Raw genomic sequence first — 27,626 nt, forward strand, 5'->3', positions numbered from 1 at the left:
TAGCAGTCTTCACAGTGTCTTTATTGGGGCCTGGGTCACAGCATTTTTAGATGGTATGAGTGCTCATTTTCACCAGTTTTTATCGCTGCTGAATTTGGTACAAAGTTGCAAATGACAGCTAGAGTTACATTTGATTGAACTTGCTTCATAATGTTTAAATATTTGCATCCCTAATATTTAAATATTTACATCTTTTAGCACTGTCATTTTATTAATTGCAGGCAATGATTCAGAACATTTCATAAGTACAAAATGAAAGCATCTCTGTTAATTATACTGTGGCTAGAAAACACAGTATATTTTCCTATCTGTCTTCCTGTTAAAATGATCTGTGCTGGTATAAACACAGCAATGTGAGAGCATAACAATTCCTTTAGGTTTTTTTTTTTTTTTTCTTCTTTGCTGATGGCATTTGGCTGCTACAAGGATCACCACAGTTTTAATTGTCACTTTGATGTGATAGTTCTGTCTCAGCCCTGTAGTTAGTTAGCACTGATTTATTTTTAATCTGTGTACCTGGCATTTGTCAGTATAAATGAGTATCACTGTCTTATCTTACTGACTTCTGTGTTGTTTCATTTTCTACGCTGACTGTAGTTCCATCATTTTCTCTGTATATCAGGACTGCATTTTTAAATGTACTTTACAGTAGTCCTGAAGAACAGCACAGTTATCATTTTGGTACGAGGCTTGTTTTGAGAAGAGAATACCAGTTATAGACTTCATATGGTGTGTTGGCAGCTTTGTGGTATTTTACATGTATGGGCACTATTGCCCATTTTTTATTTCCCATGGAATTCATACAAATCTATCCTCTAGAGTCCACGGTTCAGTATAAACTTTGTTTAAGTCTACCCACAGACAGAAGGGGATGCTTCCAAGACACTTTTCTCTGGCAGAGACAAAAAGCAAAGAATTCCTGCTTCAGGCAGTAGAATGGAAGTGTGCCTCCCCTGTTCCCCTATAATTTCTTTGTAAATCCAAATTAAATATTTTTGACATCACTGATGGGTAACAGTTTTGTCTGATAACCGGGTCACAAAGCAAAAGCTACAGGCCTATCCTCAGATGCAAAGGTAATGCTAAGCAGAGCAAGAATGAGCTATTCCTGTAGTAACTGTACAATGTTCTAGAGCAGCTCAGTGCTACAATCAAAATAGCAATCATCTCTTTTAAAAATGTGATTCCTAATCTTTTTCTCTGTCTCTAGAAACTAACTAGGTGTGAGAATTTTGATGAACGCTTCAATGTAATTTTATGTAATTTGATGTTGCCATGTAAATCTCTTTTATAGGTCCCTTTAGATGGAATTTAATGCAGCAAAAACCTTGTCATCAGAAGGATTAATGCCTACATTAGCATTTCTGCAATAAAATCAGAAGCTAAGTGGTGGAGGCCACAGACACCTCAAACCTGGATTCCTCTGCTCTACATTAAGTGCTGGAGTTTTCATTACTTGCTGTAGGGAAGCTGTTGCCAATGCTTACAAGGAACTGCTTATCCCTGCTTCTCTGGGTCCTATTTGATGGAGGTCTCCTAACACAACTGCATCCCCAACCACAGCAGACTTTAGAAGCAGAGTCAAGAGAAAATGTTGTCCCAGTGCCAGGAAGGAGGTCATCTGCCCAGCGAGTCAAAAGAGGCTGGGTGTGGAATCAGTTTTTTGTGCTGGAGGAGTACATGGGCTCTGAACCTCAGTATGTTGGAAAGGTAATTTTCTACTCTTTCTTTAAAAGTTGAGATTACATAGGCAAATAGTAGAATGTGCTATAAATGTCTACCTGTTTCTGGTGGGGCAAACATTGTTCAACTGAAAGTAGTTCCCTCTGTTCCTCTCCTTCTCCATTCAGCCTCTCATGTAGCCACTATAGACATTATTTTCAGTGCGCACAAGTTTATAACATTTAATTTCTACCTTTGTATGTTTGTCATCTTTCCTTATCCTTGGTTTTGGAATAAAACAAAACAAAACATTGGAGTTCTGAGGTAAGTTTGTGGCGCACATCTAACTTTAATTGGATCTACTGTAACAGCATGCTTGAGTTTTAACCATGAATGTCAGACTGATTTGAGAGAGAATTTTAAACCAGAAATCTCTAGCCTAGAATGCAGAGTCATTTCTGTGATTGGTACAGTTACTTCAAGTCAGTTTTCAGCTAATGAAAATACCTGCTTTTTGCTCTGTTATTTTATATCTCAGTATTGTTTGCTTTTATTTCTGATTGTTCAGATTGTTTTTAAGTATTTCTAGTATGTTTTGTTACTTCATAATTCAGACTCTTGTGTTATGGCTTTTATACTCTGTGTGCAGACATGCTCACTCACACATGTAGAGAATTTATGTAATTCTCCCTCTTTTTATATGACCACTGTTTCTGTCTGAGGGATGGGGGAGTGAATTTAGATAATAGAGTTTTCAGAAAGGAGAGCTGAAAATGAGACATGAAAAAATAGTAGCATAGTATATAATTGTATGCTACATATAATTTTCAGTTTAAGTAAAGGCTCTTACTCAATGAAAATAAGAGGTCAAGAATTCATTTCACGGGTCCCCAAATGCTGCTTTCCTAGACAGTGAGGTTCAAATTCATCTACCATGAAAATGAGGCATCATAGTTTAGTTTTGACTCTAATACCATTTTTAAGTTTGGGGTTTTTTTTTTTTTTTGGTTTTTTTTTTTTTTTAAATGTAACATCTGGAAATGTGGGGTTTTTTTCTAAATATTAATAAAATGCAAAAACTTAATTTTCCCTCCTGCCCTTCCAGGAAACTGTTGAGTAGAGGGTATATAAATAAAACAGCAAAGACTACATGTGGTTCACTCGATGATTTGATAAATCAGCCAAAAATGTATTTGGATATTACATATGTAGGCATTAGTGTGGTTGATGCAAACTACACATTCTCTAACACATCTCTTTGTTCTGGTCCCTCACTGAAGTTGCAAACAAGGACTCTAATCACATTCAACGCAGTAGCATAGGCAATGTGATTGCTCTGCTTTTTGCCTCAAAAGACAGAGATGTTATTGCTGCACTGCTGTAGTTCATTAGTCTTTATTCCTTTATGTAAGATAGTCTGGGTAGTAATTTAGGGTCAGTCCTAGGCTGCCGAAATCATATTAATTTTGCACAAAATTGACTAGTATCAATACATTTGCATTTGAGCTTTTAAGCAACATCAGAACTAATGGGATGTTTTCATTAAGAGTAAAACTTACCACATCATAGATTTGTCTGGCATGTTTTTAACTCTTCAGACTTTTTTTTAACTGTTACAATTTGCGGAAAAGACACTTTTCAAATATGAGGAAAGATGTAACTGTAGTGTAGCACACAATAGTGATGTTTCTTGACAGGATCTCACATACCACTGTTACCTAATAAATAAAATAAAATACAGAAGGATCTTAACGGTGAAACACAAAATAAATTAGGATGTTTAATTAGTACATCGGTAACATTAAGTCAAAAAATCTGCTTCCAGAATAATGCAATTCATTCTAGATGATATATTTTTTTTAAAAATGTTTATTACTTGCTAAGAATCCTTTTAATGTTTATTATAATTTTTTTATCTATATTACCTATTTGCTTCAATATACCAGAAAGAAAGAACGTGCTGGTTTTTGGATAAGTCTTCTTAGCCTAATCTCTTAAAACAAACAAACAAACAAAAACAAAAAACAAAAAAAAACCCTACCCAAAACAACCAACACCCAAAACCAAGATGAAGATATTGTTTTCCCCTTATCTTCCACAAAGCTCTCAAATAAAGTAGAGCACTGAATGAGAGTTCTTTAGGAAAATTGTGCTTTTAAATCCAGATACTGAAAGTCATGCTTAATATAAATTCAAACCATTGTCAAAATACTGAAATACACTCAACACTGGCTAATCAATATCTTTAGATCTCATGTAATTTTTTAATATCACAGAAGATTTTTAATGTATGAAATGTAATTGAGTTATTGACTGATTGCAGAAATAGATTTAATTTACATTTACCATAATTCAGCTTTATTCCAAAATAATATATTTTCAAATAAATTATTTTAATAATCCTACTGTAATATATTTTAAAGCAGTATTAAGTATGTGATAAACTGCAAGATATTTCACGTGACCTGCAATCATAAGATTTTTATCTTCTTCCAGCCATGATATCCAGACACTATTTAATGACATGTGCATTGGCATTTATATTACTTACTATAGAACTGCTGCACTAACAATGTCACAGTAATTTATAAATATGAGTTTAATGTGTCTATTAAATCAGTTGACAATTTCACTAAACAGTTAGGGATGACTGGATAATTTTGGAAGCCACCTGTAAGAGAACACAGATTAACGGCAATAATGTCAGCTGTTTTCAGTCAATTCACTTAATTAATTTTATGCTTGTTTTTAGAGTACTATCTCAAGAATTGTCAGGTTGCAAATCAAAATATAGTTTAGAAACTGGTGGGGATTAGTCTAGCTCACAGTTAGAGATCTTGAAATAGTGCTTCATGTTGACACATTAAAAGCCATTTAACCTAAATATTAAATCAAAGTTTGAAATCCTCTGCTTATGTAATATGGAAGAGCCATAAAAATCCATCAGATTACCAAAAGATCACCTCCTTTAGTAGAGATCCATGTAAGCAGATCCAGGCTCAAAAGCAAAATTGGAACATGGTGTTGCCATGTGACCCATGAGAATTGAAGAGACTGTGGAAGGCTTGCTGTAAAATAAGGCTTACTCATATACTTACTTTGTACTTTATATGTTTTCCTGGTACTGCGAAGCTGCAGAAGGCCATGCAAAAGAGCATATGTGTGGATTAAGACAAAGTTCATTATTCTTTTTTTTTTTTGTGCTGAATCTCAGTCCTCACTGAATGGTAACAGAAATCATCAGAGTATCAGATCCTCAAGCATGGCCATGTCTCAACACAGTTTATAACTGCTAACAAAGTAGCAGTTTTAATTGCCCTTATGCAAGGGTAGCTCAAGGGAGTGCAGCCCCACCAGAACATTATAAATTTTGCTGTAACCTTTCTTTATTCTTGTGTTTCGACAGTGGCATGCAGAGGCAGCACAATAAAATGAAAGTTCAAGAGAACAAAATAGATGAGACCAGTAGATGTTCTTCATTATGAAGATAATACTAACAAAAGTTTTTTAGTTGTTATACATATAGCTTGCTTCTTCTTATATGTGTCTTTGCATTCCAATCGTATAAATGCATTACATCTTTCTCATGTTGTATACCTGCACAGTTGCTCTTAGTAAGGGTTTTTGCTGACTGTCCTCAAACTTGCAGAGACAGGCATGTGGCAACTTGTACTGAACACAGACTGAGTGAGTAAGAAAAGACTGCAAAATTCTCTTTGAGATAATGGCCATTTTTCTTCTGTTTTCTAGTGTGCAACAGCTAAATAGTCTCAACTTGCCAGATATTATCTTGCTAATAAGTAACTTGTATGTTTTGCAACATTTTGTTCTTCAAACCTCCATTACATTCTACATGCTACTAAAGATTTTTTTTTTTGTTATGATTCCCCACCAGCTGAAAAATGTAATAATCAAGACCACCCTGTGGCAGTACAAGGTGCACATAACAATATGGTATTTTTCATCTGACTCAGTTCTGAGAAAGCCTCATCATCTTTAGAGATATCCCCATATATCAAGGCAGAAATGGTGATGACTGGGAGGAAGCAAAGCTCTATATCTGTCACCAGAACAGAGTGCTTTTCTGAAACCTAACAATTTATCCTCTGCATCTGAAATACGAGCACAGAACTCATTGATGCATTTTATAGTGGATAGTTTTTAATATAATGAAGGGAATGTTGACCACTTTTCATCAGGCTTAAATCAACACCTCTTTCTGAATGTACACTCAGATTTTACGGTTATTTTCCCTCTCAGGTGAGTGTCTGGATGACAGTTCAGTCTGTGAAGGAAATTTTGCACTGCTTGTGCAGAATCTGTTCTCAGACAAGCAAATTTACAGTGCTGTGGTTATTTTGGTATTATTCACAAGCACTGAGTTAACTTGAAAGGAAAAATAAAATTAAAGGAAAAGAAATACATGCAGTGAATTTGAGCAACTGCCCTTTGAAGGAAAAAAAAAAAAAGCTTAAATCTCTGTTCATAATTGTACCTTGATTAATCTTTATAAACTTGGTAAAAAATATATTTCTACTAGATTTCTGCTAAGAAGGTCACAATAATATTTCATTTAAAGCTGTCATAAAGGTTTTTCCTAGCTTATCAGATTCTATGCCCACAACTGAAGTAACAGTACTAGAGAGAGACCTGTGTATCAGTTCCATTAGACATTTGCACAGTGCCATCTTCAAGGAGAGGAGAGTTGTTTCAGGAACCACTGCTAGTAATGTGCTAATTGAGTCCCATGATGTAGAACATCAAAGTTACTCATTTCTGGATGATTTTAATATGAACGATCTTCCAAATAATATTTATGTGAGCTTGTTCAGTACATCTTTAACCCACAGGAATTTGTATACCCACCTCTGTCTGTAGGCATCATTGTGAAATTCTTGTTGAGCCTTAGTGTTCTTTAAATGATAATTTAAAGCATGATCAGACATGATCATGTTAGCCTGACTAACTAAACTGACTGAGTTTATACGGTGCATATTTTCAAGTAAAAGCATTGTCAGCATTTATTACAGATAAGAAAATTCGGAGAAATGAAACAGTAAAAAAAAGTGTAAGATGAATCAGAACAGGGGGCAGAACTCCAGACTTCTCATCTTGCTGTGTTGAGCTGAGACCTTTGTCTCTCTCACTTACATCTAGCTGATGAAAAAAAGTTATGGTTTCAAAAGCTTTGCATCCTTTATATTGCATAAAGTATGAGAGACACAAAGCAATTTTGACAGCTGCACGTGAAAGTGTGAGAAGGAAATAGAACCATGGAAACACAGAACTCCCATAAGCAAAGCATTTAATGTTTGCTTTTGCAAGCTTATCTCTCTACAAGATGTATAAAGACCTAGTTTTATTGTCACGTGCGGTAGAGGTGAGCAACTTACAACAGAACATTTCTCGCCTACCTAGCGGCTTCACTTATTTATTGATTTGCTTAGGTAACTCATAGTGGGAAAATGAGAAGCAAAATACTGATAGTAGCTATGCCTTTTGCCTGTGATCCTTGCATTCATGAAAATTATATGAGCTATTTGGAGATGAAACAAAGATGAGAACTATGTTTTCATTAATTGCATGAGAGAGGAGAATGAGTGAATTCAAGACTAAGACAGCTCAAAATAAAAAAGAATTATCAACTTCTTGAACTGTAAGTCACATTTTAGGGGATGTAAAAGGTTGTACTCACTGTTCTGGACTGCTAAGGAGGTCACAAATAGAAGCAGTTGAAACTCAAACTCAGCAGGCTCCATTGGCTGAGAATTCAGTGATAAGTGTAGGAGACTGAACAGCTTGCAGGGATGGTTAGTACAAAGTCATCAGTTCTCGCAAGGCCTCTGAACACAATTGAGTGGATGGTGCTACTGGTACTAGCATGTTTATGAAGTTTATGTTGTTATTAAACATGGAGAACTACACATTATATTGTAGAAATTAAACTCCTAAGGAAAAGCCTTGTATCTATTAGAAATGTTTTTGTATAAAAGGATTCATCCAGATAGGAAGATAATTTGAACTAGGAAATATGTGAAAGGATAGTTTAAAAAAAGATTTACAAAATATTTTGAGAGGTTTGAGGGGATGGACAAACCAAAACATAGACTATCTTTTAATCCAAGTGAATTTGAAAATTTTAAATTTGTTTAATCTAAAATGGCTGAGAATTGGTGACTCACGTGGAAGCCGTGAATATAGTGTTTCTGATACTCAAATCAGACACAAGCATGTATTAGGTGTGTGAGCAACTCAAAACTGAATTTATAACTAGTGATACTCCAGGTCATCAATTACAAGTGAACTGAAGTTCAACAAGGCCAAGTGCAAGGTCCTGCATATGGATCGGGGCAATCTCAGGCACAAATACAGGCTGGTGATGAGTGGATTGAGAGCAGCCCTGCTGAGAATATTGGTGGATGAAAAACTAAATACGAGCGGGCAATGTGTGCTCACAGTTCATCAAGCCTGTCATATCCTGGCTGCATCAAAAGAAGCACGGCCAGCAGATCAAGGGAACTGATTCTGCCCCTCAACCTGACTCTCATGAGACCCCACCTGGAGTACTGCGTCCAGCTCTGCGGCCCCCAGTATAAGACAGACATGTGTCTGCTCAAGTAGATCCAGAGGAAGGCCACAAAGACGATCAGAGGGCTGGAGCACCTCTCCTATGAGAACAGGCTGAGAGAGTTGGGGCTGTTCAGCCTGGAGAAGAGAAGGCTCCAGGGAGACGTTATAACAGCCTTCCAGTATCTAAAAGGGGCCTACAAGGAACATAGGGAGGGACTCTTTATCAGGGAGTGTAGTGGTAAGACAAGAGGTCATGTCTTTAAACTGAAGGAGAGTAAATTTATTTTTCAATATTGGGAAGAAATGCTTTACTGTGCGGGTAGTGAGGCAATGGAACAGGTTCCCCAGAGAAGCTGTGAATGTCCCATCCCTGGAAGTGTTCAAGGCCAGATTGGATGGGGCTTTGAGTGACTTAGTCTAAGTGGAAGATGTCCCTACCATGGCAGGGGAATTGGAACTAGATGATCTTCAAGGTCCCTGCCAACCCAAACCATTCTATGCAGGAGCAACTAGCTGAGATCACAAGATCTCCTTTCTGAAAGAGCATCAGAATTCTGAGTACGATATTAAACGGAATTATCCAAATAGCAAAATAATGGAAAAATTAAAAAACCTATAGACATTCCTATATCTGGATAATAATGTGTAAACCAAAGTAACAAGGAGGTTCAGAAATTGAATTAAATTTTTTGTCGCTACAACCTGCGAGGTATTATAAAACAAGAGGATAGCATAGTACCTCACTGAATCGTACTACAAAAATATAAATTCTCAATAGGGAAAGTAAAGTTATAGAGAGATATGAATGAAAGAATTGCCAGATGACAGGAAACTAGTTTAAAGCTCAGAATTTCAAATCTATGAAGCAGGTTATTTTTTCAAAATACAGAATTTTGTTTCCTTTGCTTATTTTAGAGGGATTTGGTATAAAAGTAGTATTTACAAAATAATTATAACAGCAAGCTTTAGAAATTTAAATTAATAAAATTTGTTTCATAATTTCACATAAAATTTAAAAAACAGATGTTAAAATGTCAATATTTACATAATTTGAATTGTTTTTAAATGAAATACATGGAATTATTTACATTTTAGGAAAACATAATATGAGAAATCACCACTGAAATTAAAAACAATACATGAAATAAAATGCATTAACAAAATTCAAACTTTTTTTTTTTTAAATAAAATGCCAAATATCCTGAAACAAAAACTTTCCCAGCAAGAATCAATCGATTATTAATTAATCATGTTTTTCAAGAAAAAGAATTAAAAATTTCCAATCAGGTGCCTAGCACCAACTTATAGGAGAAGCTAGAGAGTTAGAAGATTATCCCTTTTTCAGCCCCTGCAGTTAATATCCTTGTATATAAGTTATAGACAGAAACGAAGATAATTCAGACTGGCAGTCTTGTCAGGTGCTGCAGTTACATCCAGCACGGTTTGCGAGCCAGGGCCCTGAGAGTCTTTTAATAGCAGATGTCCTAAGGTGCGAAAACCCCCGTGTCTCTGAAGCACGTATATCAAACCTCAATTTGTAACTCTGCTCAATACAAAAAGCGGTGGACTTGGAGCAGGTATTTGTTTTATGGCACGTACCGTTTCTGTCTCCCTCACCCACCTTTTGTCGCACAGGCTATAAATGACCTGTGTATCTTCTCGCTCGAGAGATAGCCATCCTCTAATCCTTCTTTCCGTCTCCCTACACCTGACATCCACTCTGCTGCAAGAGCTACAATCACTCTACTCCTTACAGAGGGTCTGTACCATATCCAACTAAATTCTGAGCAATGAACCACTCCTTGTGTACCAAAAACCTTTCTTACATTTTCTGCATATGTTGGTGGAAGTCTAGTGAAAGGAACTGTTTTCATAAATGATCCCTGTATTTGCTAAAAAAAAAAAATATATATATATATATATGTAAAAGTGATTAGATTACATGTTTTCTACCTGGAAAAAATCTGGAAAAAAAACATGAATGAAAAGTCAGAAAAGATCTTCACAAATAAAAAAAAAGTGGAATGTGGCAAGACTAAAACTGAGGAAAGAATATTTCATAAGAAGAAACAAATATTATTCAGGTGTTCCAGTAGTGGAAAATATTTTTGTTACAGGAATACCCTTGTGTAGTTCTTTATTGCCACTTGTTCCTGAATATTTACTCAGTTTAAATATAGATTATAAAATCCCAAATAATCCAATAATGTTGTAGAGTCATTTACAAACCAGAGATTATTCTTTTTCTAAGGGCAGAAGATGAACTCAAGCATAAAAACAATCTAGTTGAAAATTGCCCATCTCTTTCCTTTCCTGGATTACTTTAAAACACTAATGAATTCCTTAGTATCATTCACTGTGTGGTACCAGGCACACATGTACTATGACCACTGCTTTGCAGTGATATAGATCTTATATTTTCTATATAAGGCAGAAGAGGATGGCTAAGGAGAAAGGTGCTTGAGTTGACACTGCTGGATGGCATTTCCCCCCCACACATCCAGCCTGGGGGCTGATATCTCACAGAAGGTGAAAAGGGAGGAGAAAAGCCAAAAGACAATGTCCACCAGCATTGACACAGCTGAAAGTAAATCTAATGTAGTTTTAATTATTCATTACTAGCTTAAATTTAAATTTTCTTCTGGAGAATGTTTTGTTTCATAAATACAAGTAAGAAAAAACCCACCCTGTTGATTCTTGCTGCATGACAAAATATAAAGAGGTAGCAGAAAAACAGGTTAAAATTAAATAGATGAAATAAAACTTAAAGAAATACTCATGAAGTAAGATGTCAAGAGAGAGTAGTTTTATACAAATTTGTAAATTGTAGCAATAAAGGTGTAAATAGACAGTGATGGAGGCAGTCGAGATCCTGGTCCTTTTAGAACTGGTGGGACTCCTGCTGCTACAGCAGGAAAGCAGGATTGCAAAGGACACCTCGTATATGACATCTCAGTATGCAAGCTGTTCCCTCGCTGCACTAACATTTTCCATCAGCTAGTTAAACAATTACATTTTTCTTCCTCTAGGTTTACTTGCCTATACTTCATTGTATTCTGAAATTACTGGCTCCAGCGATGGTAGCCAGAGTGTTATAGATTGAGTCACGGCAGTGCTAACTTAAATAGTGAAGAATTGCTTCTGAATTAGAATGGATTTTGTCTAAACAGCTGTGTGCCAGTAGTTGTTCTTGTATTTATAAGAAAAGAAAAAAAGTATATGTAGAGAAGAAAGCAGAGCTCAGAAAAATCCTAGCATTTTCTAGCATCAGTTTTAATTGCAGAGATTATTTTCCTGTGTACATTGTGTTTACTTTAATTGTTAGTCCCTGAACATGTAAGCTAGAGTTATTATTGATACTGTTAAACCAGTTCCATTATGCCCTTGGTACTGCTTGCTAAAGCTACAGTTTTCAGTAACAGATGAATTATTCACTCCTGGTGTCATGAAAATCCTTAACTAATCACTGAAAAATATTACTAGGTTTCATGCTGGACACTCTTGTACTGTCTTCAGTATTAGTAAGGATTTAGGCTGGGGCCTGTGTTGTTTAATATGATCATAAATGGTCTGAGAAAGGGTGCGAGTATCCAGGTGACAGTGTTTGCTATTCATGTTAAGCTATTTGAGTTAGTAAAGACAAAAGCTGAATGGGAAGAATGGAAAAAACCTTATGAAGCAGGATTAAAATAACAGATTAAATTTTATATACAGTGGTACATACTGAGGGAAGGAAGGGAATAATTCTAACTTCATTAAGTGTTGTGCTGTGAGGAAGCATCTGTCAAATGAGATCTTGTTTTATAATAGTTGTATGCACATTTGCTCGGTGTGCAGTGAGTGGCAAAAAAGCAAATGGGATGTTAAAAATTCTTAGCAGCAGAAGAAAATAAATGTCATTAATACAGCTTTGTATCTAAATTTCTGGTTAGCTTGTATCTTAAATGCTGTGTGAATCACTTATCTCTGGTCTCAACAAGAACGTGCGTGTAAGAACTGGGAAACAGAGAGAGAAGGATACAAAGGGAATCAGTACCTTTGGACTGACTCCTTGGCAAGGAACGACTGAGTAAGATGGGACTCATTAAACTGGAAAAGAAAAAGAGGAGGAGATAGGATAAGTCTTCATAACATCTAAAACAGCGTGGTGAGGATAAAGGGAGAGTAATCCCTCCTTCACCAATGCAAGATGCGGAGCACAAAAATTAAGCCAACAAGTGGCACATTCACAGCAAAGAAAAGGAAGTGATTCTTCACAAAATGTGTAAATTCAAAATAAGTAGCTCCCTGCCACAGGGGTATTAGACTTTTTCACGTGTATGAGAAGACCATGAAGAAGTTCATGAAAGTCAATCTACCGAAGGCTAATAACTACAGAGTCACCAGCAATGTCTCCACAAATTACTGGAGGTGTGGAAATTATGTGGTGAACTGTGCTTTCTCTAACCTTATGCTTTTCTCCAGGTATCTATTTTTGGCCTTTGCCAGAGACAGTTCTGGGTTGATGGCTGCTTGCACACAGCACAGCACACCATTCTTCTATGAGGACCATTGAGAGTAACATATGTTCTCCTCCACCTAAGAGAAAATTATGAGAAGTATTTATATTGGTCTTGTCCCAAAAAGTAACTTAGTTTTGAAGTTCATGTAGCTGGCAGAGGATCTTCCTTTAAAAGAGCTGAGCCTGCTCAGGCCCTCTACAAGCCCCTCAGAGTACCCTTTAACTCTAAAGTTGGCCTAAGCACTGAACACCTGTGCTGTGCATAGGCATGGCTGTTCCTACTGCCCTGTTGACTGAGGGCCTGTACAATTCTCTGTCTGCCTTCATGTGAGAGGGAACCAGCTCAGTCTGTGCTCAGGCCAACTTGGGCATGGGAGGGGACTCGATCAGGTGCAGCGAAACCTCCCAAGCAAGCTAGTCATCCACATGTAACACGAATGTGAGAACACTTCAACTGGAGTGGTACCTGTACTCAAGGCTAAACTCAAACGTGGCTGCAAAAACCAGACAGATATGAAGCACAAATCTTCCCATATTTCTTCTTGTTGGGATGTTTTATCTTTTTGTAGAAATCTTATGCCATTATTAGAAAACACAATAGGTCATTCAAATCATACTTTGCAAACTGCTTCATGAAACTAAAATGACCTGTTAAGCTGGATGTCGCAGTTTAGCTCTACTCAGTACCAAGCTATGCAGTCTCTCACTCACTCCCTCCACTCTCCAGTGAGACAGGGAGGAGAACTAGTAAAGAAAAGAAAGGAAAAGTCATGGGTTGCAAATGAAAAAAAAAAAAAGTTTAAGATAACAACAGAAAAAAAGAAAACAAACCAAACCAAACAACAGAAAACACTGAAGTGCATAATTTACAGTACAAAAGCTCACAGCAAATCCTGATGCCCAGCTTCCTTTCATATAACAGGAGCTTCCTCTGAGCACCCTCCTCACTTTATACACTGAGCATGATGTCACAAGGTATGGAATAGCCCTTGGGCTAATTTGAGTAAATGATCCCAGCTGTTGGCTAGTTAGTGAACTATCCCAGCTGTGTCCCCCAGCCACAGGTGCCACCAGCTCCAGTTTCTCTCCCACCTCAGATGAAAATTAACTCTGTCCTAGCTAGAACCAGGACACTAGATAAGAGCTGAAGTCATGTCATGTTAGTCTGACTGCCTGATAAGCTGAGAAGCAAAAAGTAAATGAAAGAAAGCTTTTGTTATACCATCTACTTTACTTCTGTGGAAGAAGTCCTTGTTTACCTTGCAAATTCAAAAACCTTCAGAGTTCTTTATATGTTTGCATACAATCTTTATATACAAAATGAGTACCACATAAATTGAAGGAGAGTAAATATTTTGTGTGCAGGTTGAATAAGAATTTAGGCTTGTCAGGAATGTGTACACCAGCCTTTTATTTCTTCTTTACTTCTCTAGCTCTTTGACAGCAGTTGTCTGGTGTTCAGTTCCACTTGCCCTTTAAAGAAGCTTAAGGTGAAACAAGATGAGAGAGAATTTTCTGTTCTAACATCTTAGAGGATAATGTCAATATATGTCTTTTAATTAGTAAAACCTTTCCTCCCTGTGACTATGACAGTGAGCAAACCATAGTCCCTGGTGGTGACACTGTCATTCAGCAGAAATTGTTCTATTCCATTTTTTTTCTGGTGGTGGTGCTTTTCAGCAGTGATGCCTGAGTAAGCTGTTGATCACAGCTGATTTTGAGTCTTTATTTTTTTCTTCTGTCTTGGTGTTGATGTAGAATTACTCTGTTGAAGAGAGTACAGTTTGTTAGTATTTCATATAATCATAGAATCATAGAATGGTTGGGATTGGAAGGGACCTTCAAAGGTCATCTATTCTAACCTCCATGCAAGGAGAACGGACATCTCCAACTAGATCAGGTTGCTCAGAGCCTCATTCAACTTGGCCTTGAGTGTTTCCCGGGATGGGGCATCCACCACATCTCTGGGCAACCTGTTCCAGTGCTCTACCACCCTCAGGGTAAATAGCACAGAAACCAAAGACATTTTCTTTGGGGTGTAAAAATACAAATTTGGTTAGTTAACAAGAATTATTGTGTCAAAAAAACCCATCAGCCTGTAGATATTTATGTATTATGGCTCATGTGAATTAAGGATTACAATTTAAAAACTGGTGCAGAGCAGTCTAATTGCTCTAACAATATGTTTTTTTTTCTTATTATGAGAACTGAAACATAAACTAAGAGGAAGCCAAGAAAAAAAAAACATTGAAGTTACTAGTGCAATGTATACTTCAGGAATCTGAGGGTATTTTTTCAGCACTATCATATAAGACAGTTAATAGCTCCCACTTGCCAAATCCAGCTGTATCAGCCCAACAGCAGATAACCGCTTCTAGATTAACACTAATTGATGCCAGTAGTAGAGTCTGAGAAAAAAATTGATGTGTGTTTATGGAATCAGGAGATTGCCCTGCAAGCCTAATGAATTCTGGCAGACAGCATTTGGGCAGTTTAAGAACAGTAATAAAGATGCTGAAAACTTGAAACACTGACCAGTGTTACTGGTACTTTCTTTTCAGTAAAGGTATGTGTTCCTTTGGCATTTTGAAAAGGTACAATATTTATTTATTTTGAGTAATTTATATGCTTATAAACTAATATGATGTTATCAAAAAGTTGAAGACCAATAACACACTTGTTATCTATATTAGAAACAATAATTTTGGCTTTTTTTTTTTGCATAGCAAAACACAGAACCAAAAATAAGTTCTTCTTTTATGTCAGATGCAAACGAGATCGATTTACTTTATTTACCATTTTGATACATTTATTGCAATGCTTCCTTTGCCATGTCTGAAAGCTATTATAAGTCCTGATTCTGAATTGTACTTAACACATGATTCCTTCTTTGGCAAGCTGAGTGTAAAATTCTGCCAGAAGATCCTGGTAGTAACTATATCATAATTTTATTATCGAGGGTAGTAAAATTAGATATATTGTCAATTTAAAAATAAATGAATTTGTGATCTATTATTTTGTTTTGGAGAAGCTTTTTCTTTTTTTTTTTTTAAAAAAAGTAATTGATTCTACACAAAATGAATTGTTCTGTCCTCTGCTCTTATTACCATCTCTATAAAGTACTGGGATTCAGAGAGGTGCTTTTATGGGCCTCAACACTAAGGCATCTGAATATTGTGATGATTATCCTTACAGTGGTTCTGTGAGGCAAAAAACTATTAGCTTTCTTCCATAAGTAGGGAGTTGAAGCACAGGAAAGACTGAATTACTTGTCAGAGTAATTACCAAAATTTTATTGAAACTCTAGAGACTAGAAAGTCTATTCTTCTGATTTTTAATTATTTTTTACATGTATTTTTTAATATAAATAATCGCCTACGTTTTTATATTGTCTGAATTGCTAAGTAGGGAGTTCTGTGTATGCTGAACAATATGGTAACTGAGAAAGCTGGGCAGATCTGCCTACCTGGAAATGAACTAAGGTTCACTGATTAAATTTATCTACATCCAGTCACTGCAATGCTCTTCAGATTAAATAGTTAGCTTCCAAGTCCATTTCTGGTCTTGACATTAATAATGTCAAATTTGTAGCTGCAAGGTGTAGTAAGCTCAAGGGAGAAAAGGGTGATGCTGTCAATTCCTTGCTAGCTTGCTGTATAGATGGATACTCAGAGTAGATGACAAAATTATTAAAATAACAGAGAAAACAGGCAATCAACAGTATTGTGCTATTAAGCTCATAATTATCTGAATTATGCTTTATCCTTCTTCACTTGTATTCCTTGGAATAGATTGTTAACTTGTTTCTTTGGGGAGCCCAGCCCCAGACACTGATTCTGAAGTAATGACTGACAGTTTATTAAATAATTTTGACAGGCTGCTTATTTTCTTTAATTATCTCCAAGTATCAGTAGGTAGAAAGTGGTGAAAAATAAAACTATAATTAGCCTATTGGCATTACTTTTCATGTAAGTTATACAAGATAACAAGAAATGTGTGATGAATTTGATCACATTTTATGCATTACACAGGTAATTTTACATAATAGGGAAAAATATAAAATGGTATTATTTGAGGCGAAAAAGCCTGCAACACCTTTGCCCAATATCTGCAAGACAGGAACCAAATATTCTTTCATTCTATGTGTTTGTGTGGGCTCTGTTACTGCATTTGTTAATGACAGACAGTTGGTATGCTATGAGTTTGATAAATATGCAAAAGTTATTTGCTTCAGTGTTACTTTCCAGTAATGTAGCTCAAACTGCAGGAAAAAAAAAGTAAGTTACAAAGATAAATATAGGTAAAATTATGCAAGGACTTTGCAAAGCCATTGACATTGTATCGTGATCATATATTTAAATAGCTGAAAGTTATTTATAGTCTTAATATTCGTGGGTACATAAACTAAAGGACAAGATGAACAAGGGCCTAAAACAATGCCTACAAATAAAGATAATGGTGACATTTGTCTAAATGCTGCCAATACCCCACACATTCTGGAAGACTTTATTAACACAAATACTTTTTAGAAAATTGATCTTCAGATTCAGGGATTTTTAAGTAAATTTTCTTTTTTCTCCTGTTAAATTCCAGTTTACTTCACATATTGCCACCACTAATTTTATGGCCAGCTGATATCTTTCCTTAAAGAGAAATCACCTTTGTTTACAATACAAACTAAAGCCTACTTCTGTTTTGAGCTGTGTCCAAAAAATAAACAGGACCTTTCATAATTCTTTTTTTTTTTTTTTTTTTTGTGAAGAAGTGGATATTACCCTTCTTAAAATATTGAAGTCCTGATGATGTTTCAGAATCATGGCATTTGTGTGTTACCTGATAGCTGGTGAATCTCCATTACTGTTTTTGTTCCGATCTAAAGTGCACTTTCGAGGCAAATCTCTTGATCATTCAGACTTACTGTACTTTTGCTGACATCAGGAGAGATCTTGGAGAGTACAAACTAGATCACTTCTACAAGCCGAGAGGACATGCTACATGAATTGGCACTTAGTCCATCAAACCAGATGAGATGACCACAGCAAAATAACCTTGAAGTGCATTTATTGTGGACCTTGTTCCTCAGCATCGGTTGCTTCATTCTACAGATCCACTCTTACTGGTTCATTACTTGCTAACACAGGTACATCGTGTGTTTAATAAAAAATAGATATGGAGAAACTAGGTGACTGCTGGCATGTTTAGTCAGACATCTTTCCCTAAATTTTAGTTAAATTTTCATTCCTTTTAAGACGAGCTAGTGAGCAGAAGTGATTTATACAGTCAAGTGTCCAAAGGTGAGGAAGAAATTATGCAGAATAGTAGTATAAAGGAGGAGAGTATGATCTCAATTTTGGAGTAGTTCTTTGTGATATTTATATTAAGATTTATATTTATACAATTTATATGCATAAATATGTCATATTTTCATGCTTGTAATGTACACTTCTCATAATCTACAATCCTTGAAAAGTCTAGGTACTAGAAAATAAGTCTTTATGTGGTTTGCACAAAATCAGAGCAGAGACAGCCCACTGAGTTAGAAGAAATGAGCTTCCAAGGTACAGAGGCAAGAGAGGTGCCTGAGCAAAAATTTCAATCATTTGTTCATGTATATATCCTGCTGTACTGTTGAAGCACTTTTAAAAAAAATAACCCCCAAATTACATTCATGGAGTCTAGTGTTTATATATATGTGTGTGTGTGTATGTATGTATACGTGTATATATTCACAAAAATGTCTATGACCTGCATGTGAGGTCTACAGGAGGACTACAAGTACAAAATAAAGCTGAGTAAAAGTTGCATTTGCCTGTATGCCTTCTTTTTTGCACATTCTCTGTCTTATTTGTGCTCAGCCATTACTTTTTGCAATGTGAAAAAAACATACAAAGAACAGTAAAAATGATGAAACAGGTCAAATTTGTGTTGAAGTTACTGAAAGACTTAAGTTTTAATAAATTTTTACTTGATCCAAATTGATTGATACAATATTGATAAAGCATGAAACAGGCAATACAAAATTGTAAGAATCATGACAGTAAAATGAAAAATTATTTGTTCATGTATTTGGTTTAGGAAATATGGTCTATTTAAATAGATTTTTTCACTGCTATAATAAAAAAAAAACATGTAGTCTAGTTAATTTTTTTTTAAAAGGAAAGAAAATCACAATTGTCTAACTCAAAAATGAATTTTTCAAGGGAAAAATTTTGGGGTGTAAATTGGGTAAAAGCTATGAAGAACAGAAGTAGTTTTCTAAATATTGGTTTATGCTTTTAACGGTATATTTATTCCTGTGAAAGCCAGTACTTTGTCCTGAATATATGCTCATGAAAATATCTAATGTAATTTTTTCTAAACTACAAAAATTAATATTTCAAAACTTTTTATAAATGAAAGAGATGAGAAAGGGTGCATACATTATTCACAATCTGTGATAGAGAAATCTTGTATTTAGAATGCAGTCTAAAAAGCCATCTGTTTTTTCCTTTAAGATTCTCATAAAATGTGTATTTTTAAAATACTTGGCTATGTAAAATTCATTTACCCTTTCTTTTGGAAACATTTGTTAACTGTTTTCCAACATCCATTAGTAATGCATACGATTTACACATGTTTGATCATATTCTTTTTTCTTCGTCTTCTCTTTTTTCCTTTTTACTTCTTCATGTCTCGCCAGGAAAAGAATTACTCTAAAACAAGCATACAGAAAACATGTGGGTGTATGTTTGTGTGTGTAAAACCAGCACCTGGGGAAACTTCATTTGATTATTTACTTTTGTGCTGATAAATGATCCAGATTTTCTTCTCATAGGCCCTCTGGTTCCACTGTCTTGACCTTTAGTGTTTTCATCCTTAAATCTTCATTTAACTGACCCAGTTTCATATGTAAGGAAGACAAGTTTCCTTTAGTTAATGTTCTCTGTTGAGATGATCATCTCTGCTTTTCTTCAGACTCAGCTGGAGGTACTGGGATTGATCATTTCTTAGGTGTTTCAAGCTGAAGTTGTGTAAAGTTAGATTATTCTGCTTCACTTCTCTGATCTTTGTTTGGAGTTCTGTGGCATGAATGAAAAGCAAACTTAATGCTCATCTACAGCTGCTATTGTGCTGGAAGGCAGCTAAAAGATAGAGTACTGCCATTAACGTCACTAGATTTTCACTGAATTCTGTTTACAAAGTATACCATTGAGCTACTTTGTACCCTTTTATTTCTTTTCTGTTTCCCTTCCTCCAAGTAGGGTTGATAATGCCCTCTATAAACTGATGTACAGTTTTCACCTGTAGCTCTTATATGAACATGGGTTTGTAGAACCTGAACATCATTGACTTTCTGGTGTCAAAGTCCTTAATACCTCCAGGATTTTGACAGTGTGTTGCTACTCAAATCCTATATACACCCTGCAGTGCTGGTATGTGCTGCTAATTTGCTGTTGCCATGACTAGTTTATTACTTTGCCTGTCCATAGGGAAAAGTGCTTTTCTATTGTTTCCACAGCAGGCAGTACTACTCAGCAAGGAAACGTAGGAGTTCTTGTGGATGAAGTAGAGAAAGAGCTGGTGTATGCTGCACTAGCGTAGCATGACACGGATGTGTCTCCTGTGGGAGAGAGGTAGGTGTAGCAGCAGGATCGGCCTACAAAAACGTAGTCAATAATGCTGGGAGAAAAAAAGGTTTATTAAGACTTTTGGGATGTCATCTGGAAGCACCTTACAACCTTCCCTCTGTGGTTCTGGTATATCTGTGTTGCTGTGCTGAGGAGGGATGTATGTTGTAATGCTGCACTGCAGCAACAGGAAGAAACATCCTCCAGTAGAGACACATAACCACTCCATTATAAACTCTTTATAGACAGGCATCTGTCTCTTCTTAGGTGTGCTTTGTACAGCCCAGTCTAGCTGAAACACTTATTCTTCTGCTGATCAAAGTCATGACATTCAGAGATCATGGGCAAGTTTGAGAACCACCCTATATAATTTTTTCCCTGCCTTCTGGAAATGTTTTTCATTGCTCTTTCTTAAAAATCAAAACAGTGCCTTTTGAGGGCAAATTTGCTTCAGTAGAGAGGGCATGGATCAGAATTTTTCTGAGGGAGAAGTTAATCAGCATTTCTGGGGTTCTTTCATGTGTATGAACAAACCAATTTTTTATTTGTGCAATGAAGAGATGTCTTCAGATTCTCCCATTGATTTCTCTTCTAAAATACAGATTTTATTTCACATTAATCTCACAGTTAAGAATGAATTTGTGTAGGTTTATCTTTACAAGGGTAAAGATTAGAGTTTTAGTGAAAAAGAAAAATTCCAAAGAATCCCATATTCCATGGTCAGTTCCATGGTGCTGATAATAAAGGAGTCACACAAGCCTCAAAGTTGTCACCAAGGGTCCACATCACTAACACAGTTGACTACAAAATAGATGCTTCAGGAAGTCAGAAATGCTGCACTACGACTGGCTGCAGCTGCTATATCACATTAGGAAGAAAGTAAATTACTGTTGCTCCAAGTAAGAGCTGTTCCAGTAATGAAAACTCCACTGATTAGAAGTACTGTTGAAAACAAACTAATTTTAAGATTACTTTTACCTTACTGGAGATCGGTGTTACAGTGGCTTGTTAAACATGCTGGCTAAGCCCAACCAGGTCATTAAGCAAAGAAATCTTAATATATTTATGACTTTCAAAATCTTTAGAAGGAGTGTCTCACTAATTTTATCCATTTTCAAAGAATATTTATAGAAAATGTAGCATTCAGTTGAATTCTTACAGAAGAACGTCATCCTGATAAGGCTGCGAGTGTGCTGGGACATAGTTTATTCATGATCTCTTAGAATGCAATTTCATTGTGACAGGTGTTTGGCATCCCACAACACCAATTCATACTTCCTGTAAATGTATCATTAAAATGAAAAATGTGCACTTTTAAGGCACACATATAGTAAACCAAAAGCTCTTTTTACTTAAATATTTTCTTCTGCCTGTGCTAGATGATTTTTCAAAGCATATATTGCAGCACTCAAAACAAGGCCAGCTGGCTGCCAGTGCAGGATGAATCTATTCTGAAAGCTTTAAAAGGCTCACTGCAAATGAATGCTGTATTCTTTTCATACGTCTAAGCCAGTCTCTCAAAAGATTTAGTTTTAGAGTAAAGAATGTAGCTTTAAATTGGATCTCATAGCTCAACAAGAATGGCTATTTCCCTGTGCGAGTGTGGAAGGTGAGGGTAGAAGTGGGAAGCTCTGTGCATAAAGCCTTTTTCTTTTTCTCTTCTTGAATCAAACTCCCCATTGTTCCTTTAATAGAACAAGCTCTGTGGGGCATGTGGCTGATACAAATAGACCTGTGCCCTGCTGTGGATATGGGTTTTGGCAGTTACATGTTATCCCCTATACGTAAATAAAGTGCAACGCTAGAGAGTACAGCCTTGCCTGTCTTTCCATGGGTGGCTTTTCCACTGCGTTTTCAGAGGCTGCTCCTGCTGTGTTCATATAGTCCCTCACTATGATCATTGTTCAGAATGTAAATCTTGCTTCCTGAATGAGGTAGGAAAATATAGATTGCCTCAATGCTAGAGAGCAGTACTGTTCGATTACTGTAAGCAATACTTCCAAGACAATACTCTTGTAAGGCAGTTTTCACGGCATTGAATCTATGAATTGTATACAATACAATTATGCAGAAGATAAATCACCATCAAATATCCTTGAAAGAAATTAGATTTTCTAACAAATAACTTTACACAGAAAATAAATATTTTAGTAATCAATTTGTTAATAAAATTAGAAATACTAACTTTCCACAGAGTCAGTAATTTATACATCTAGATTATTTTCCCCTACAGAAAGATGAGCAACAGAAATAACTACTGTTTTTTAGCTTAGTCATTTTTGGCAAATTCATTAGTCGATAGGTGTAATTACCTGTTCATTTTTTGGTTTGGTTTAAGCAAAAGCACTCTGTTTGTATATTACCTTCCTGAAGTAATTGGATTCTTGCAGTAATTGACTTATTGTCCTATGTAAATTAGAATACATTATCATTTATTGTTCAATTCAGTTCAATTTATGATGCAAATATTGCTAGAATAAGAGTTTCATTAATAAACAGATGTTAATTAGTTTAGGATTAACTGGTCTAATTCAAAATAGGTATAGGGTTCTATGATTTCATTAACAAATATATCTTTTCTATAAATATGTCTTTCAGGTATAGCTAAAATTAATCTATCATTAGGGCTCGGATCAGCTTGGCCTAGCTCATCCCAGCTGGGCTCAGCTCAGCGTGGTTCGACTTGGCCCAGCCCGGCATGATTTTGCTTGGCCCGGTCCGGTCTGGCTTGAGCGGGCTCAACCCAGCCCGGCTCATCTCGGCACAGTCCAATTTGGCTCAGCTTGGCTCGGCAGGGCCTGGCCCAATTCGGCTCAGCTGGGCTTGCCCAGCTCTGCTTGGCTCGGCCTGGCCAGCTAGGCCTGGCCCGGCTCAGCTCGGCTTGGCCCGGCCCAATTTGCCTCAGCTTGGCCCGGCTCGGGCCGGTCCCACTCAGCTTGGCTGGGCTTGGCTTGACTCGATTCAGCTCGGCTTGGCCCAGCTCGGCTTGGCTCCACTTGGCTGGGCTTGGCCCAGCCTGACCCAGTTCAGCTCGGCCTGGCCTGGTTCGACTTGGCCTGGCTTGACTTGGCTTGGCCTGGCCCGGCCCGATTCAGTTTGGCTCAGCCTGGCCTGGGCCTATTTGGCGCGGCCCAGCCCGGCTGAGCCAGCTTGGCTCAACCCGACTTGGCTTGGCTCGGCCCAGCCCCATTTGGCTCGGCTCGGTTGGGCTCGGCCTGGCCCGACCTGACCTGGCCCGGCCCGGCCTGATTAGGCACAGCTGGGCTTGGCCCACCCCGGTTTGGCTTGGCTTGGGCTGGTTCTGCTTGGCTTGGCCCAGCCCAGTTCTCCTCGTCTTGGATCAGCACGGCCCGGCTCGGCTAGGCTCGGCTTGGCTCATCCCGACTCAGCTTGGCACAGCCTGGTGCACCCCCTCTCAGCCCCGCCCGGCTCAGCTCTGCTCTGCTCTGTTCAGCTCGGCCTGGTCTGGCTTGGTCTGGCCCGGGGCACTGCTTCTGGCGGTGAGGGTTGCAGTGGGTGGGCGGGACGGTGCTGCATCTCCTGCCATGTTATTTCTACCGTTACAGTTTACTCTAACGCCTTCCCCTCCCCATTCCAACATTGTTAGCTCCTACCAAAAGGAGTTTGAATTTTTTGCAGTGAGGGTGGGGAAACACTGGAACAGAATGCCCCATCCCTGGAAACATTCAAGACCAGGTTGGAGGGAGCTCTGAGTAACCTGATCTGGTTGGAGATGTCCCTGCTTCTTGCAGGGGGTTGAGCCAGATGGCCTTAAAGGTCCCTCCCAACCCAAACCATTCTACGATTCTATGATTAGATTGCACATTTTCTTCAAGTGCCTTATTCACAGTAGAGATTCTCTGTTATGCAATGAGTAAAACTATTTATCACAACAAAGCAGAAATTTGTTCTTTATCATAAGCTGGGTTTACATTTTCATCAAGACGTTTCTCAGTCCTGGTTTCTGTATTTGGAGCAAGTGTTATAAGATGATGAACTTGAGAACGGTGTTGCAACTTAATGGTCATGCAATGGTGCATGACAACTTAAAGGCAGACAGCAAGGAAATAGGTGATGTTTGATGCTTAGAAGGTCTCCAGCCAATGAATTTATTATTATTTAAGAGCTAAGTCTATGTTCAAAAAGGGTGTGTGCAAATCATCGATCACAGCAAAGAAATATTTATAAGAAAATTGCTGAAAATGCTTCCCTTTCTGAATATGAATTCCTTGATGATAATTAGCAGCTACTGCAAATCCAGGTGAATTTAGCTATCAATAGCTGCAACATTTGTCAGTGAAAGAAGCCTTACTTCTACGAACATTAATAAATGGATAAAACCTCTGTCACATAGCAAGTAACTGCAGCACCAGTGGAAGAATTTCACAGTAATTCCTATCTAACTGAACATTTATTGTTAAAATTGCAAAAAACATTATTTGATCAACTTTATCCCATCTCTTGAATCTTGAGCAATCAAATGGCATTATTTGAGGTTCTGGAAAATCAGAGAGAGAGAGAGAGAAAGGGGGGGGGGGGAGAGAGAGAGAGAGAGAGTGTGAATTATTTCCACACAGGAAAAGAAAAGAAAATACTTTTCTTGTTTCTGTTTTGAGATCTTCAGTTTGTTAAAACTTGAAGGTGGAAAGAAAATGTACTTAAGTCTGTGAATTGAAACAAAATAAGATGTTTACTCTCGCTCTGCAGGAAAGTACCCTGCTAGTACTCTGCAGGAGAATACTCTGCTAGTACTTGCGAGGCCCTAATTGTTACTGAATAAAATTGGAGACAATGGGAGTTTTGCGAATGACTTTCTCGAGGCAAAGGTTTAAGCTTTATGGACACAATTAGGCTTCCCTGGAGCCCAGAGAGATTTTGCCCTTGTAAATTGTTTTCCTCAGGACTTCAGAAAGAACCATATGCAAAAGGATTAGGAGCAAATTAACACCTCTGTCGTTTCATCAAGCAACTCTATCAGAAAAGAGATGGAATATAAACTCACCCAGATGCAGCTCTTCTGCCTTGCCTCCTGCTTCTGCCTTCTTTCAAGGTGTCCGTAGCAATAACCTTACCACCCTCTGTCGCTGGGGTAAATGACTCCATGCTCTTCATTTCCTTCTCCATCCCCAGCAGCAGCAGCAGAAGTGGCTGGCCTTTCATCTTGTTCACGTAAAACAGAAGTACAGCCACAGCCATAGATAACTGAGATGTTACCACAGCCGTACAATCATTTCTGTTCCAAATTACAAAGCTCTTTAATTTCTTTATGCATTATACTGTATTCTCTGCTAATTCTTGAGAATGTTTTCCTTTATCCGTAAAAAACATGAGTAAATATTGCAAGTAAATGCTATAGCTAGAATATAACTTCATGTAAACTCAACACATTTTTTAAAAAATTGCATTGGGACAATCTAGCAGAGACAATCACCATTCAGTTGTATAATTAAACTACTCCTTTTGAGTACAAATGATTTAGGCTTGAGCTGAGGAAGATATTTTTCTTTTGCTTCTTAGTACATAGGTGTGACGTTTTTATTAAAAAGAAGGCATACCAATATTCTCATACAGTACAGCTTAATGATATGTGAAATATGAGTGTATCCATAACTTAGAATATATACAGAATTTCTGTGATCTGGTTCAGTTCTGCATAGTGCCATATAGATGCTGCTTGTTTTAAATAATCCAAGCCTGAAGAAGGAATTCTGACACTTTACTTGTGTCTTAAGAGCCTGCTTTTCTCCCATCCAAAGGCTGATCAATTGAAAGAACCCACTGAAAAAGTTTCTTTTCACAAAACTGCCAAAAAAAAATTCAGTAAGTCAAGCTAGAAAAAAATGCAAATGATGCAGTGTGTAACTTACTTATCTGTATTGTACCAATGTCCTTTTTTTGTTGATTATATTTTATAACTTGTAAAATTTTAATATAATGAATATCACCTCATATACATTCTATTGAAATGACAGATACTATTCCTGAAGACTCTATATTTGATTGAGTGAAAAATTGTAGATATGACCCCTCTGTTATAATTTCTAAAACTCTGAAGTTGCAAATAAAGTTCATATCCCTGCCGGCTTTATCAACAAGGTTTTTCTAAGTGTCCTGGTTTTATTTAGTGCAGGGGGCCTATGGTGGCAGCTTCTGTAAGAAGCTGCTAGAAGTTGTTTTGCCTTTGTCCAGTGGACTTGGCCAGGCCTAGGGCAGACCCGCTCCTGGCCAGGGATGAGCCAATTGGTAGCAGAATGCTCCGTGATAACACCTCTGTGATAACGTATTTAAGAAGGGGAAAGACAGGAAAAAAAAAAAAAACCCAAAAAAAAACGGAAGAGAAGAAGATGTGAAGAAGTTGAAGTGGGGGCAGAAAGGGGGAGGTGCGAGCATTGTGGCCCTCACCCCCTGGCTTCCCGCTGGGCGGCTGTATGGGCCTGACTTGACAAGAATTGGAGAGCAGATGTGAAGAGAACCTGAGAGGTGTCTGCCTCAGCTTATTCTGAAGAATTTCTTGTGAGAGGAACAGCTGCAGACGCCAAGGTCAGAGAAGAGTGATGGGGAAGAGTAATGTCACTCCTGGCCCGGATTCCCCTGCAGCCCATGGTGAAGACCATGGTGAAGCAGGCTGTACCCCTGCAGCCCATGGAGGTCCATGGAGGAGCAGAGATCCACCTGCAGCCTGTGGAGGAGCCCACATTGGGGCAGGCAGGTACCCAAAGGAAGCTGTAGCCCATGGAGGGCCGGCTGGGGCAGCCGTTCTGGAGGGACTGCATCTTGTAGAAAAACGACGCATGCTGGAGCAGTTCACAAAGGACTGTGGCCCGTGGGTGGTACCCCACGATGGAGCAGGGGAGGATGTGAGGAGTTCTTCTCCCAAGGAGGAAGGAGTGGTGTAAAGCGACGAGTGATGAACTGACCATAAATCCCCATTCCCTCTTCTCCCCTGTGCTGCTTGGAGTGGGGAAGGTGGTAGAGATAATACTAAGCCTGGGAAGAGGGAGGGGTGGGGGGAGGTTATCTTGTTCTCTGTCTCATTATCCTGCTTTGGTTTTAATAATAAACTAATAGTTTTTCCCCAAGTTGAGTCTGTTTTGCCCGTAATGGTAACTTTAATGATCTCTCCCTGGCCTTATCTCAAACCTTGAGCCTTTTTTTTTCTTATATTATCTATCCCTATTCCCTTGGAGAGTGGGGGCAGTGAAAGAGAGATTGTGTAGTCTGGTCCCGAGCAGGGCTAAACTACAACACTAAGGGAGCTTGAAAGTAATACAACCTTTTTCTCAAAT

General features: G+C 37.6%; 1 protein-coding gene across 5 annotated transcripts in view; it reads left to right on the forward strand.

Annotated features, from left to right (window-relative positions):
* The first annotated feature begins 1,421 nt into the window (after positions 1-1,421).
* The window catches only part of CDH12 (cadherin 12), a 167,765-nt gene continuing 141,560 nt past the window's right edge, over positions 1,422-27,626 (forward strand). For all 5 annotated transcript variants that reach the window (XM_086741977.1, XM_086741974.1, XM_086741975.1 and 2 more), the window contains exon 1: positions 1,422-1,710. In XM_086741977.1, the coding sequence (XP_086598103.1) occupies positions 1,480-1,710 (231 nt within the window). In that variant the 5' untranslated portion in view covers positions 1,422-1,479. The remainder of the gene's footprint in view (positions 1,711-27,626) is intronic.

The sequence above is a fragment of the Chlamydotis macqueenii genome, chromosome 2, assembly GCF_036417535.1.
Source record: "Chlamydotis macqueenii isolate bChlMac1 chromosome 2, bChlMac1.mat, whole genome shotgun sequence".
NCBI lineage: Eukaryota > Metazoa > Chordata > Aves > Otidiformes > Otididae > Chlamydotis > Chlamydotis macqueenii.